The sequence below is a fragment of the Atractosteus spatula genome, chromosome 28 (assembly GCF_055471065.1).
Source record: "Atractosteus spatula isolate fAtrSpa1 chromosome 28, fAtrSpa1.hap1, whole genome shotgun sequence".
Classification (NCBI taxonomy): domain Eukaryota; kingdom Metazoa; phylum Chordata; class Actinopteri; order Semionotiformes; family Lepisosteidae; genus Atractosteus; species Atractosteus spatula.
The window spans coordinates 2326091-2339696 of NC_142733.1; the positions used below are offsets into that span (position 1 = coordinate 2326091).

At 45.4% G+C, this 13606-nt stretch overlaps 1 protein-coding gene across 1 annotated transcript; it reads right to left on the minus strand.

Annotated features, from left to right (window-relative positions):
• Positions 1-5: 5 nt before the first annotated feature.
• Positions 6-8995, minus strand: cactin. Its single transcript, XM_088907471.1, has 10 exons — positions 8628-8995; positions 7791-8277; positions 7526-7621; positions 3599-3744; positions 2682-2844; positions 2493-2607; positions 1954-2146; positions 1734-1856; positions 1230-1549; positions 6-783 (listed from the first exon to the last, which is right to left on the minus strand). The coding sequence occupies exons 1-10, from the start codon at positions 8942-8944 to the stop codon at positions 293-295; spliced, it is 2451 nt and encodes an 816-aa protein (XP_088763597.1). The 5' UTR covers positions 8945-8995; the 3' UTR covers positions 6-292.
• Between the last annotated feature and the right edge of the window lie 4611 nt (positions 8996-13606).

Sequence of the window (13606 nt, forward strand, 5' to 3'; positions counted from 1 at the left end):
ACATACCACTTTTAAAAAGACTTTATTAAAAAAAATCAAAATGGCCAAAGTCATTGGAGAGTTATACTGGTCCCCACCAACGAATGGTTACAAGATTTTCAAAAGTAGACAATTTCTTTATTCCTGTTGAAGTCACAATATTTAATAATAATTCACGCCTTTAGTTCATGAGGTTGGCTAAGCTATACCCGAACTCTGCAAGCTCCACTGAAACTCCAGTGGCCATCACACCAGCATCCTGCCGCCCTCACCCTGCACAGTCCACGCTGCAGGCGCACTTCTGCTGGTCTCTTTATCGGCGGTACCGGTATCTCTTGAAGTGGAACCACAGCTGGAAGATGCCGTTGGCGAACTGGCAGCGGAAGCCATGCCGATGAGAGTACTCCCACTCGCGGTTCACGATCTTGAAGGCGATGTCCTCGTAGGGAGGCCCAGCATGAAAGCGCAGCACTCCGAAGTCCTTGTTGTCAGCGCAGGGCTCCAGGAAGTACTGGGGCGTGGAGCGCTTGTCGATGAGGTCGGGGTAGAAGATGTTGAACTTGTAGCCCTGCACAATCTTGGGCGGCGGGTTGTCGAAGTCGTAGTGCGTCTGGTTGTACTTGTTCCACTCGAAGCCCGTGTGCACGCGGTTGAAGAAACGCGGCTTGCGCGGGCGGTACTTGTCAGCCCACAGGTACATCTTGCCCGTCAGCGGCATCTCCACGCTGAACTGCGCCTCGTCTCCGCCCATTCCCTCCCGTGCACGCCGCACAAACGCGTCCTCCGCGCTCTCGTTGGCATCGCCTAGGGGGAGAGCTTCCGCTGTCATTACCTCACCAACATCCTCATTTAACTGCACTTTCCCTTTGCTTTGTAGACAATTTTAATCATTCAATTTTTATTCAAACCTAAAAACAATTTCATGTTTTATTTAAACTATTTATTTAAGGCTTCCGTCAAGCTACCATGAGTGCAGCTGAGTTCTGTCAGCCTGTCTTTGTGTGGCAATCGCTCACCAGTGACTCGCAGCTGTGTGCCAGCGTGTCTCTGCAGTAGCCTGTCCCTGTGGTAATCGCTCACCTGTGACCAGCAGCTGTGTGCCAGCGTGTCTCTGCAGTAGCCTGTCTGCTCACTTGTGACCCACAGCTGTGTGCCAGCATGTCTCTGCAGTAGCCTGTCTGCTCACTTGTGACCCACAGCTGTGTGCCAGCGTGTCTCTGCAGTAGCCTGTCCCTGTGGCGGTCACTCACCTGTGACCCGCAGCTGTGTGCGTGCCTGTCTCAGCCTCTGGAGGTCCTCCTCAGGGTCCACGGTGTGGGTGTCCAGAGGCAGGTCAGTCTGGTTCAGGAGGCGGGGGCTGTAACGGCCAGAGTCGTACTCCGCCAGGCTCTGCTGGATCAAGTCCTCTTCTGTCAGCACGGCTTCGCCGGCTGGCCTGGCCTCGCCCGCCTCGCCCTCCTCCCCTGACTCTGACCTGCCTGCCTCACCTCCCTCCTCCCTCGTCCCGGAGGGAGAGGAGCAGGAGGCTGTGTTCCCAGGCTCCTCTGCACCGCCGGCCTCGCCTGGGGTCCTGCGCACAGAGACTCGGTCAGCGCTGCTGCCCCGGAGGACGACACACACGGGCACAAACGGTCTGCAGTGCGCCGACAGCTGCGCACTGTTAGCAGTCCAAACTGCAGTCAGATGCAACACTGAGAACTGAACCCAGCAGCCGGAAGGACCTGCTCCGGCGAGGACAGAGCGCTGTTACTCACGCTGGCTCGGGGGAAGGCAGCTCCTGCTTCACAATGGGGAAGAGCGGCTCGCTCTCCACACCCTGCTCCTGCTTCAGCTTGTACAGCTTCTGCCTCAGGACCTCCTGGTGCCTCTCTCTCAGGCTGGGGCAGGGAGACAAGCAAGTGCTCTGGTCAGTACAGCTAGAACGGCCCTCGTGCCCCCTGGCCCAGCCCTCAGGCCCCCTGGCCCCTCACTCACCGCGCTCTGGCCATGTACACCCTGACCTGCTGCAGCAGGCTCTCCCAGTAGCCAATGTCGAGGTTGGAGCCCCCAGCCGCGATCTTGCTCTCGATGTTCATCTGCAGCGCCTGCAGCTGGCTGAAGGTTTTGCCCTTGAACACGCTCTGCACGTCTGCGCTCACGGACACGTTGATGCCCTCGCGGCGGTCACCTGGCCTCGGAGAGAGACACGCAGCGTCAGACGCACCCGCACACTTCACTGGTGTGTCATGACTGCTTCCAGGTACAGGCGCTTTAGCAACAGTGTGCGTCCTTGCAAGGCACTTGTCACCAGGCAGAGACAAGGGCAGGCAGGGACATAAAAACAGGCAGAATCACGACTGTTGGAGGCACTCAGACACATTCACAGCAACTGGGGGGTGTCGCTGCTTCAGGACTTGGGGGGGTTTAGTCAGCCAAGGCCTGGAGCAGCTCAGCGGAACAGGTGGACTTGTCGAGGAGCAGTGTGTCTGTCCTCCTCTGCAGTGTAGGGCTGTTAAAACGGAGAAAGCTCTCACCCGGGCCCTTGCCCGACGCCTCCAGTTTGCGCAGCTTGCTGATCTCATCCTCTGTGATGATCGTCATGTCGCGCCAGAAGTCCACATTCTTGCCCTGCTCCAGCTCCATGTACACCTGGAAGAGACGACAGTCAGTCAGGGAGCCGGAGGCGGAGTCTCGTGCGGGCGGGCGGCCGGACACAGACGGACCTTGATGTCCTCCAGGAGGTCGTCCATGTCGCTGACCGTCAGCCCATTCAGGAAGGTGTAGGGCTCGTGCATCTCCACAGCCAGGTCATCGTCCTCGGCACTGATGTACTTGGCCAGCAGGTCAATGGGCTTGGCGCGCCCGTCCCGGATCCGAATCTTCGAGCTGCGAGCACAGGACAGGCGATCTCAGGACACGAGCTCACAAATGGGGCTGTTCTCCCTTGAGGGTCTGACTGACAGGACAAGCTAGCAGGCCCTCGGCTAAATGGACTACTGTGGGAGGGGTGTGTGTTACTGTTAAACCACAAACGACGCATAAAAGTAATTTTGGCCTGAAAATTACTATGTTTTCTGGATTTTTTTAACTTATTTTAACAGTTAACAATAAACACAATGAAAATTGTCTCCATGTCTTTTTACCATAAATGCACAAGCTGTTTATTTCACGTGTGGTAAATATACTGTATAAAATTAGCATTTCTTTATTTCAGATGGTAAGCTTTAGCGCATTTTGCCTGTTAAATCTGAAGTCCCTTAAAGCAAAGACGGTAAAAGCAAGGGATTACTGAACTTAATTTACAAAGACCAGAACTGTGAAATACGCAGAAATCAGTCACTGCCTCAGGAGCAGTATTTCTGTCTGATTAATTTACAAAGCCCTACGCTTGGGAGAAGGTTACAATGAACACAGATTCCTTCTCTGCATCCCTTGGGATTTTAATCATTCAAAGATACATGGAAAACTTGCAATTCTAGATACTGAGGGCTCGCAGTTCTGGATACTGGGAATCGCTACATGAGCTGTGATCTTTACCGATTACTAAATTCACTCAAGACAGTTAGACACAACCCAGGCTTGCTAATCTACAGCACCGTGTGGCACAGTGCTGGGTGCGGCCACACGGCGCTCAGCTCACCGCAGCTTGGCCTGCTGCAGATGGAAGTTGTCCTCTTGCTCTGCCCAGGTCTTGAAATGTTCCGCCTCCTTCTCCCGCTGCAGCATCTCCAGCTCCTGCTCCCGCATGGCCTTCTCCCGCTCGCGCTCCAGGCGGAGCTGCTTCACCTGGGGACCCGGAGAGACAGAGAGACTCACACCGTGCTGAGACCCCGACGTCACAGAGACACTGACCCCAACATCAGAGACACCGGTACACTGGATCAATTCAAGGTGCTTTATTGGCATGACCAATGAGTAAAATCAGTGTTGCCAAAGCAAAACAAAGACAATTAACAAAAAACAAAAATCTACACACATTTACAATAAAGACACAATCATAAGATACTACATATAAACATATGGAGCATCACTGGGAGACAGACTCACTGTTCCCTCCTCCCTCTCCCAGTAGGATTGGGAGTTGTTGTGATTCTAGCAGGTGTGGGAATTCTGGGATTAGCTGTGTAAATTTAGGGAAGAATGTTTCTCTAATCCCAGAATATCTGTCACAGTGCAGTAGGAAGTGCACCTCTGTCTCTGTTTCTCCCCACTGGCAGTGGGAGCACAGCCTGCCCCCTCTGGGCAGCCAGGTCTGCCTGTGTCGCCCAGTTTCTATGGACAGGTTGTGGTCAATGAGCCTGTACTTCATCAGGGTCTGTTTCTTTTCTTGGTCAAATATCCAGCTAGTGTGTATCGTCTTTTTAGGATTCTGTAGCATTCCAGTTTATATTGTGTTTGTGTGTGTGTCCCAGTGTCTGAGATATTGCTGTTTGATCTGAGTTGTGGTGCTCTAGCAGTGCTGTCCTGATGCTGGTCAGTGTTGGTGTGGCTCGGGTCGGTGAGCCTCAGGACCAGCTGGCTCAGGGGGCTCTTTGTTGGGCTCAGCTCTTGGCTCAGCTGGGCTTGTGGTGGTAGGAGTTTTGGTCGCTGTTTTTTAGGTACAGCCAATACTTTATTAGTCTCTTCTGTATGTTTATCAATAGTGGATATTGGCCTAATTCGGCCCTGCACCCATTGTTAGGTGTTTTTCTCTGTACATGGAGGATGTTTCAACAGATCTCCATGTGCAGAGTTTCTATGGGGTGTTTGTCCCATTTAATGTAATCCTGCTCTGTGAGGGGACCCCACACTTCACTGCCCTATAGGGCAATGGGTTGGATTACACTTTCAAATATTTGGAGCCAGATTCTTGTTGGTGGGTTGATGTCGAAAAGCCTTCTCTCTCAGTGCCTTTACTGCCAGGTAAAAACTACCAAATGAGCAGATAGTCAGACTGAGGTATGTGTAGCTGGATGTGTGCTTCAATGTGTTGTTAAGAGTGAAGTGGTACTTGTTTTCCTGAGGTCTGGCTTTTTTCTGTAAAATCATGACTCTGGTCTTGTCCAGATTGACTGTCAGCGCCAAGGTCTGACAGAACAGTTCCACCAGGGCCTGGAGTTTGTCCAGTAGCTCCTGCTCTGTGATTGGGGAGTCTAGGGGGTTTCAGTTGTCTTTAATAGCCAATTCAAAAATTTTGAGTTTTTCATAAATGATGTTTTGGTCTGATTTATTTGTACTTTGAAGCATTTGGTGGTATGGATTTTCAAAGTATGTTTGCTTGATTGTTCCATTTTGGATGGCCAACTCTTCTGGTTTTCATTTATTTAAAGCAGGGCTACCATACGTCCAGATTTTCCTGGACATGTCCTCTATTTTGATCCTTATATCTCCGTCCGGGGGGAATTTTAAAATATCCAGAAATGTCCGGGATTTCGACCCTATTATTTTCACCATGAAGAATAACTAACAAAAGTTATAAAGACAGAAGAGAGAGAATTTCTTAACTTCTCTAGTTCACTTTGCGACCTACGTTATCATTCAGTTTTCGTCCTGTATGTGTATGATTATGTCATGAGAGAGCAAAATCAGGCGTCAATACCAGTGTCTTTACTCAGTCTGTGCAGGGCAGAAGCATTCCCTCGAAAGGCTCCCTATTTCGTTTCTCGTTTTCCTACCCTCAAACACAATGCCAAAGCGAAGGTGTAAATTCACAGCAGAACTAAAAAAATACATTTCTGTGTTTTCGAAGTGGCAGAGAAGACTGGGAAGCTGAATGTTTGGTGTGTAAGCCTGGTACTTTTGTCTCCGTGGCAAATAAAGGTGTACTTGACTTGCCCCCTCAGACAAACACAAAAAGGCCATTCGAGGAGAGAGTTAGTCAACCAATATTTTGTCAAATCTGGCAGCAAAACAGACGATACTGTTACTGCAGCAGAGGGGACTTGTGCATTTCACACAGTTAAACATCATTAGGGTAATCAACCACAGCTGAGAAAAATCCGATCTGCAGAGAAATATGCTTGGTCACATCAACGGGAAGAAAGGTAAAGTTCTACACCACTGAGGAGGTAAGCCAGAGAAAAATCTTAGGAATTATTAGATATTATTATTTACAGGCACAGAAAGTTTCTGTGCCAATATCTGATATGCAGGTACATTTACCAAAGAACATTAAACGCGGGATATTTTGAAAACCCTCTCCATCCCGACCCCCTTCCCAGGTAAGGCAATGGGAAAGTGCCTCAGGGTGCCCTCTTTTTTTGATGTTCAAACATGGTAACCCTATTTAAAGTGCTCCACGTCCCCAGAAGCAGTTCCGATTTAGTGACGCCTCAATTTCTGCAAGTAGTTTGTTTATGTATGTGTTTATTTTCTTTTTCAGCTTGTGTTTGTAATGTTTGTAGCTGTAGCTGAGGCGCAGATCTGTGTTGTGTGATTGTCTGCGTTTTTGATTTGAGAGTTTTCGTAGTGCTTTTCTGGTGTTTATGCACTCTATATCAAACCACTTTTCTTTTGCTTTTGTTTTTTGGTAGTTTTTTTATTTTGTTTTTAGCTTAATTTTTTTTTGTTTGGCCAAGTTTATACCTATTTTGTTGGTTTGATACGGAGTGTTTAGGAATGTGTCCAATAGTGTCTGGATTTCTTCATCACGCAGTGTAAATTGATATCTGTCCAGGCTGTCTGTGTCCCTTCTGTACCCCTGGTTGAGGTCGTACAGCTAGCTGGCTGGGCTGTGTCAGTGTGTCTCTGTGCTGGTGTGCTCTCTTCATGTAGAGTGTGATCTGGCTGTGGTTGGAGAGAGGAGTTTGTGGGCTGACAGTGAAGGCACTGATACAGGAGGGGTCCAGGTCAGTGATGGCGTAGTCCACCACACTGCTGCCCAGAGCTGAGCTGTAGGTGAACCTGCCTAGAGAGTCCACTCCGGTCCTGCTGTTTACGATGTACAGGCCCAGCTCTTGACATCACCGGGCACGAGCTGCTCCAGCTCCGTTGACCTCTTTGTCATGGCTGTACCTGTGTTAGGTGATCGGTGTGTAGTACAGAGGGGATTATCCGAATACATCATGAGTGTTTTCCTGTGTGCTGGTGAAATCTGCCAGCCTGCCTGTTTGTGCGTTGAGGTCACCACAGAGCAGCACGTTACACTGGCCCTGGAAATGACAGATCTCCGTGTGGAGACTGGGGAGAATTCCTTCACTGTAGTAAGGGGATTCTGAGGGCAGGATGTAGACAACACACAAGAAAACCTAATTTTCTGTACAGATGATATTTCCTTTGATTTTGAGCCAAACTCGTGACTCTTCTGTCTTTACTAATTGTATTGAGTGACTGAGTATTGAATCACCCTGACGTCACAGACACTGACCCTGACGTTACAGACACCAATACAGGAGACACTGACCCTGACGATACAGGAGACACCTGCAGAGCCTCTAATATCAGAGCCACTGATACATGAGACACAGCTACAGAGGTGAGGAACTATAACTAACTTTTTTTTTCAGTACTGCACTTGATCCTTCAAACTAATGAAGTCCTTGAACAGAACTAGAAAAACAGTCCACATATCCCACTGACCCCACTGTACCTTCTGCAGTTCCCTCCTGTTTTCCTCCTGGATGCGCTTGTTTCTCTCCTTCAGTTCCTTCTCTCCCAGGTGACCAATCCCTTTCTTCTCCAGGGCCTGAGCAGCAGAAACACAGCACAAACGGCACTCAGACAGCAGCACTGCTGACATAAGTCATGTTGCCAACTCGCCGATACCCCCTCAACACTTTCTAATGTCCCCCTGTCTCTCCCCCCCATCTGTCCCCCCAGTACCCCATTATCCCCCTGTCTCCCTCTCTCCCCACCTTCTGCCACTTGAAGGTGCCGAGCAGGTTGTTGTCTCCGAAGGGGTTGTCTGCGTTGGTGTAGCCCATGTACTCCTCGCTCCAGCCCATCTTCTCTCTCTTCTTCCTCTCCTTGGCCTCCTTCTTGGCCAGGCGGCGGGCTCTCTTCTCCTCCGGCGTCTCCAGCGCCTTCATCATTTCTCTCTGCTTCCTGCGCTCCTCCCGGGCTTCCCGGTGCTCCTGCGCTGCCGCCCCGGCGCCCTGGCGCTCGGGGGACCCCGAGGAGAGCGAGGAGACAGACGAGCGGGAGAGAGAGCGCTGGCCCCTGTCTCTCTCCCTGCTCCTACGGCCCGGACTCCCCCCTCTCCCCATCTCCCTACTCCCTCCCGCCCTGCTTCGCCCGGAGTCCCGCTCCGAGGACGAGGAGCTGCTCCTCTCCCTCTGCCTGGGTCCCTTCTTCTCCTTCTTCTTCCTCCTTCTCCCGTCTCTCGCTCCCCTGGAGCCGGAGCTGCAGAGGAGTGGAATCACAGGCTGAACACGGCGCACCGGAGCAGCTGAGCTACGCGCAACGAATACTTTCACAATCACAAGAGTCAGCCTGCCTTTCTGTCTAGATTTAGAATATATAAGCAGCTCTGTTTCTTAAAGCTTTAACTCTTGCACAAGGCGTGACATGATCCTTCACTACCTGACCAGAGAGGGTCGCTGTAATCTGGGTCTGTCGTCTCCTGACCCTTAGTGCGATTATTACCTGTGTACCGACAGCCCACGTCTGCGCTGGCCAGTGATTGCGCCTTCCACAGACTTGCGTGTAAGGCTGTTCCAGGGCCTCCCGCAGCCCTGGTCCGGAGCACATACCTTGATCTGTCCCTGGCTGTTGATCCGCTGCTCTCCCGACGGCCTCTTTCCTCGCTGCTGGAGCCGGACCTGGATCGGGAGGACCGTCCAGAACCAGAGACGCTCCGAGACCCTTCCCTGCTGCTGCGGGAGGCGGACCGGGCCCGCCTCGACGCCACCTTGATTTCCGACCCGCCTCGCCGCTTCGAGCCCGACCTGCTGCGAGTCCGGACTCTCCTCCTCTCGGGGGAACGACTCCTGCTTCGGCGGGTCTGGTACCGATCCCGAACTCGGGTCCGAGACCCCGACCTAGACCGGTGGCGAGACTTCGATCCCATGTCGGTTGTACCTCACGATTACGGGTCCTTGCGGTTGCGCGGCGCGTAAATAGTCTGTCTGAGTCAGACGTTTAAAGGAGAAATTTACAGTTTGTTGACGTTTTCAAAGAAATAAACGAAAAAACTGGCCATTATACGGGAAAATTACTGTGAAGTAAGTTGTCAATTGAATTTAAAAGGCACTGTTGTTTTTCTACGCTTCAATTTTAAGTTAGGCGAAACTGTAGACAGCCCTTCTCGACAGCCTCGGTCTTGTCACTGTATCCGTCGCGCTACTGTGAAACTCGGGAGATTTGAATATGGTATAGGTTATAGTCACTATTAAGGCTTGTTATTAATCGGGTCTGAAAAATCGCAGTTAGTTTGGTCGTTTTTTCTGTGTTGTGTATGTCTTTTTCTAATTTCTTTATTAAGCCTGAGGTATTCGTACTGTAATATAGTTCAAAGAAAGGCGATTTTTCTATTTTGGATCATTTTTTACAAGAGATGCACTCAAGTCAGTCTGATTTTCAGTTTTGGAAGAGTCAGTGGGGAGATGACATCTGGATTTCTAGTGGTATTAATCATTCAGCTGGCGTTGCCATCTTAAAGGGGAAGTTTAAGGGGAAAATTCCTTATTATAACTGACATCACTCTGGGCGGTGGATATTATTGGTAGTTGACATTGATAAAAAGCAATATGGAATTGTTAATGTATATGCTACAAATAGCAAATCACAAAATACAATTTTTTTTCAAGAGTTAGAGATGAATATAAAACAAGTCTTAGATTTTCTGAAGCAAAGACAATTTTGGGAGGAGATTTTAATACTGTACCTAATGAATCTTTAGATACTGCAGATGGCCCCTAAGGGTTAATAGTAGTTTGGAGTCAGTGGAATTGGAAAACGTGTGTGTGGATTTTGGGGTAATTGATATTTGGAGATGTCTAAATCCGGGACTAAGAACATTTTCATGGTGGAATCGTGATTTTCATTTTCAAAACAATCAAGATTTGATCTGTGGTTGACTTAGAAAGAATTAGAAAGTCTTACTATTGATATTAATATGAGTCCAGCAGTTTTGACTGATCACAACGGGATCTTTTTATCGGTTTGTACGTCTGGCCCTTTGAAACCTAAAAACTCAAATTATTGGAAGTTTAATAAGAATCTCTTGGGTGATGAGAAATTTGTTAAGGATACTACTTTAATTATTAGAAAGAGTTACGAGGAAGCTTTACGGGATAAAGCATTTTCTAAGAATTGGGAATTTATGAAGTTCAAAATAAGACAACTTGCAATTAAAAGAAGTAAAGGATTAGTTCATTCTAAAAGAATTAAAGAAGATACTATTATTAAAGATATAATTGATCTTGCTTTAACTACAAATTATAATCAGGAAGTTCAGGATAAACTAGATTTGCTTCAGTTGCAGTTAGACCAGATTTATGAAGAGAAAGCAAGAGGTTTGTAAGATCGAGATGAAAATGGATGGAAGAAGGAGAAAAAAAATTAAATATTTTTATAATTTAGAAAAAAAGAAATCTGAGTTTAATTCGATCAAAAAAATAAATATTAATGGTACTATTTCAGATAACCCTAGAGACATAGCCTTTTACGTTGCAGATTTGTACAAAAAACTATGTTCAGCAAGAAAGGAGAATCTCAAACCAGATGCCTTTTTATCTTCAATAAGGAAGGATGCCAGACGTATAGATGAGGCATTTTGATCTTATTGTGATCAACAGATTACAAAAAATGAAGTTAAGATTAATATTAATAAATTAAAACATAATAAAGCCCCTGGGAATGATGGGTTAAGTAGTGAATTTTCTAAGTTTTTTTCAAGATAAATTGACTAATTTTTTTTATTTGATGTTTTTAATGAATCTATACAAAAGGAAGAAATGCCCCCCTCTTTAAAACAGGGAGTGATTTCTCTTATTTCCAAACCCATTAAGGACAATTTAATCTTAGAAAATTGGAGGCCCATAACACTATTGAATAAAAGGTTTAGATCAAATTATTGATGAGACACAATCTGGGTTTATGAAAGGTAGACATATGCATTAATATTCGTCTAATCTTGGATTTCATAGACTATAGTGAACTTATAGAAGACGACAGTTATATACTTTTTCTTGATTTTTATAAGGCTTTTGACACGGTAGAGCATAATTTTATTTTTAAATGTTTGGAATTTTTTGGTTAGGGTCATTATTTTCAGAATGTTATTAAAACTATTTATAATGGTTGTAATAGTTCAGTTAAGTTACATAATGGGAGTTCTCCAGGATTTTATATTGGTAGAGGTATTAGACTAGGATTAGTAACTCAGACTTTAGCTCTTTATATTAATAATAGTGTTACGAAAGGTATTAATATCATCAGCTTGCAGATGATACTACTATATTTCTTCAAGATAGTAGAGAGTTGGCTAAGGCAATAGACATAGGTACATTTTCTGTGGTGTCAGGATTATATCTAAATATTAATACATGTGAATTATTCTCTCTTAAGGACTCAGAGTTAAATGTTGTTGACAATATAGCTGTAAAAAAGGTGGTGATTTAGGGATTATAATTTCTAAAGATCAGGAAGAAAGATATAGATTAAATTTTGAGCCTATCTTAGACAAAACAAAGAAGCAATTTCAGTCTTGGTTAATGAGAGATTTGTCTCTGGCAGGTCGGGTTTTATCCTCAAAAGCAGAAGGCCTTTCTCGCTTTGTACATGCTTCTCTCTCATTGGATGTCCCCAAGTATATTATTAATGATTTTGATCATTATAATTTATAGTACTTTATAACTTCATTTGGAAAAACAAACCTCATAATATAAGAAAGTCTCTTCAAACTCAACCTAGGAATTATGGTGGATTGAATGTCTTAGATTTTTATACTGCTATTATTATCTTTAAAAGCAATTGGATTGGAAATTATACTATAAACAAAAATAGTATATGGAATTTGATTCCCAAGTTGGTTTTTCAACATATAGGTGATCTCGAATTTTTGTTAAAATGTAATTTTGATATTAATAGAATTCCTCTTAAATTATCTAACTTTCATAAGCAAGTTTTATGATGTTGGAATTTCATATATAAGCATAACGTTTCACCACATACATATTATATTTGGAATAATAAAGATATAAGGTATAAAAATAAAAGCATATTTTTTCTGATTATGGTAACAAAGTCTGGCTAGTGGCCCAATTGTTAAATGAAGATGGCGGATTGTTTACATATACAGAATTTATGGAAAAATTTAAGAATCCTATCACTCCCCGTGAATATGCCATAGTCTTTGATGCTATTCTTGAGAAAGTGGTGAGGCTGTTTAAAGGTAGTCTTGGCCTTGCCAATAGAGTATCTTCGGATTTCCCTGATAATTTATTTTTGGATGGAGTAGATATAAAAGATAGAAAATGCAATAATAATTATATTAGGAACTTGTGCAATTCATATTTTATGCCTTCTTGCATCTCCTTTTGGAATGCTATGTTTAAGAATATAAATTGGAAGTTAGTTTGGACAATTGCTGATCGATACTGTCTTACAAATAAAGTTAAAAGAAATTTCATTTAAGATCGTTCACAGATTTTATCCTGTTAAATTGAGACTTTCTAGATTTAAACATGAGCAAGATGACTTACGTGTATTTTGTAATAATGAGAAGGAATCTTTGTTACGTTTGTCAACTGTATATATATACAAAACTGTTTTGGCTAGATTTGCAAAATGTTATCGTTAAACATTTAAAGGTAAATGTTAAATTGAAAGATAGCAAGTGCCATTTTCTAATTAGTGGTGTGCTGGGGCTCTGGGATTAGAGCAGGGGATGCTAATGGGCTGAACAAGCTCATCAAGAAGGCAAGTTCTGTCATTGGGTCTGATCTGGACTCTCTGGAGGTGGTGGCTGAGAGGAGAATGGTGTCCAAATTAATATCCATCATGGACAATGTCTCCCACCCTCTCCATGACATGCTTGTGGGAATGAAGAGCACCTTCAGCAACAGGCTGATCCTACCACGGTGTGACAGGGAGCGCTACAGATCATTCGTGCCTACTGCCATAAGACCTTACAACCCAGCCACGGTATGTCTGGGCAGGGGCAGCACTGACCTGTTGTGACTCCATACCTGTACACCTGAAACCTGATTCCTCTGTAACAACTGGTGCTCAGTTTTACTGGTGTTCTGTCTACATCTGGTTTTAGAAGTGCAATACGTGGAAGAGGAATGGGCAATTTATTTATCATTCACAACTGTGCAATAGTTACCTACTCTGTGCAATATGCGTGGGAGTGTGCAATATCCATACTGTGTATTACATCTTCCTTGTGAATCTCCCACATGGGATCAATAGAGTACCTACCTACCCACCAACCAACCAACACATTAGTGCCATCTGCAACAACGGTTTTACAGATCATGGCTTTAGTGAGGTGATCTGGTGCTGCCTTGGATCTCTCCCGAAAACCTAGATATGTGAAAAACCAATTCTAATTTTTTTAAGAGCAATATTGACCATATACCTTAGTAGTCTTAGTGTCATTTCTAGTTTCTTCTTCAGATGAGTTCTTCATTAGAGAATGGTAGATTTTTGTTTTTTTGCTATGTCTGATCACCATGCACTGATTGCCTGTAAACAACTGCTTGATCAGAATTAAGTGAGAAAG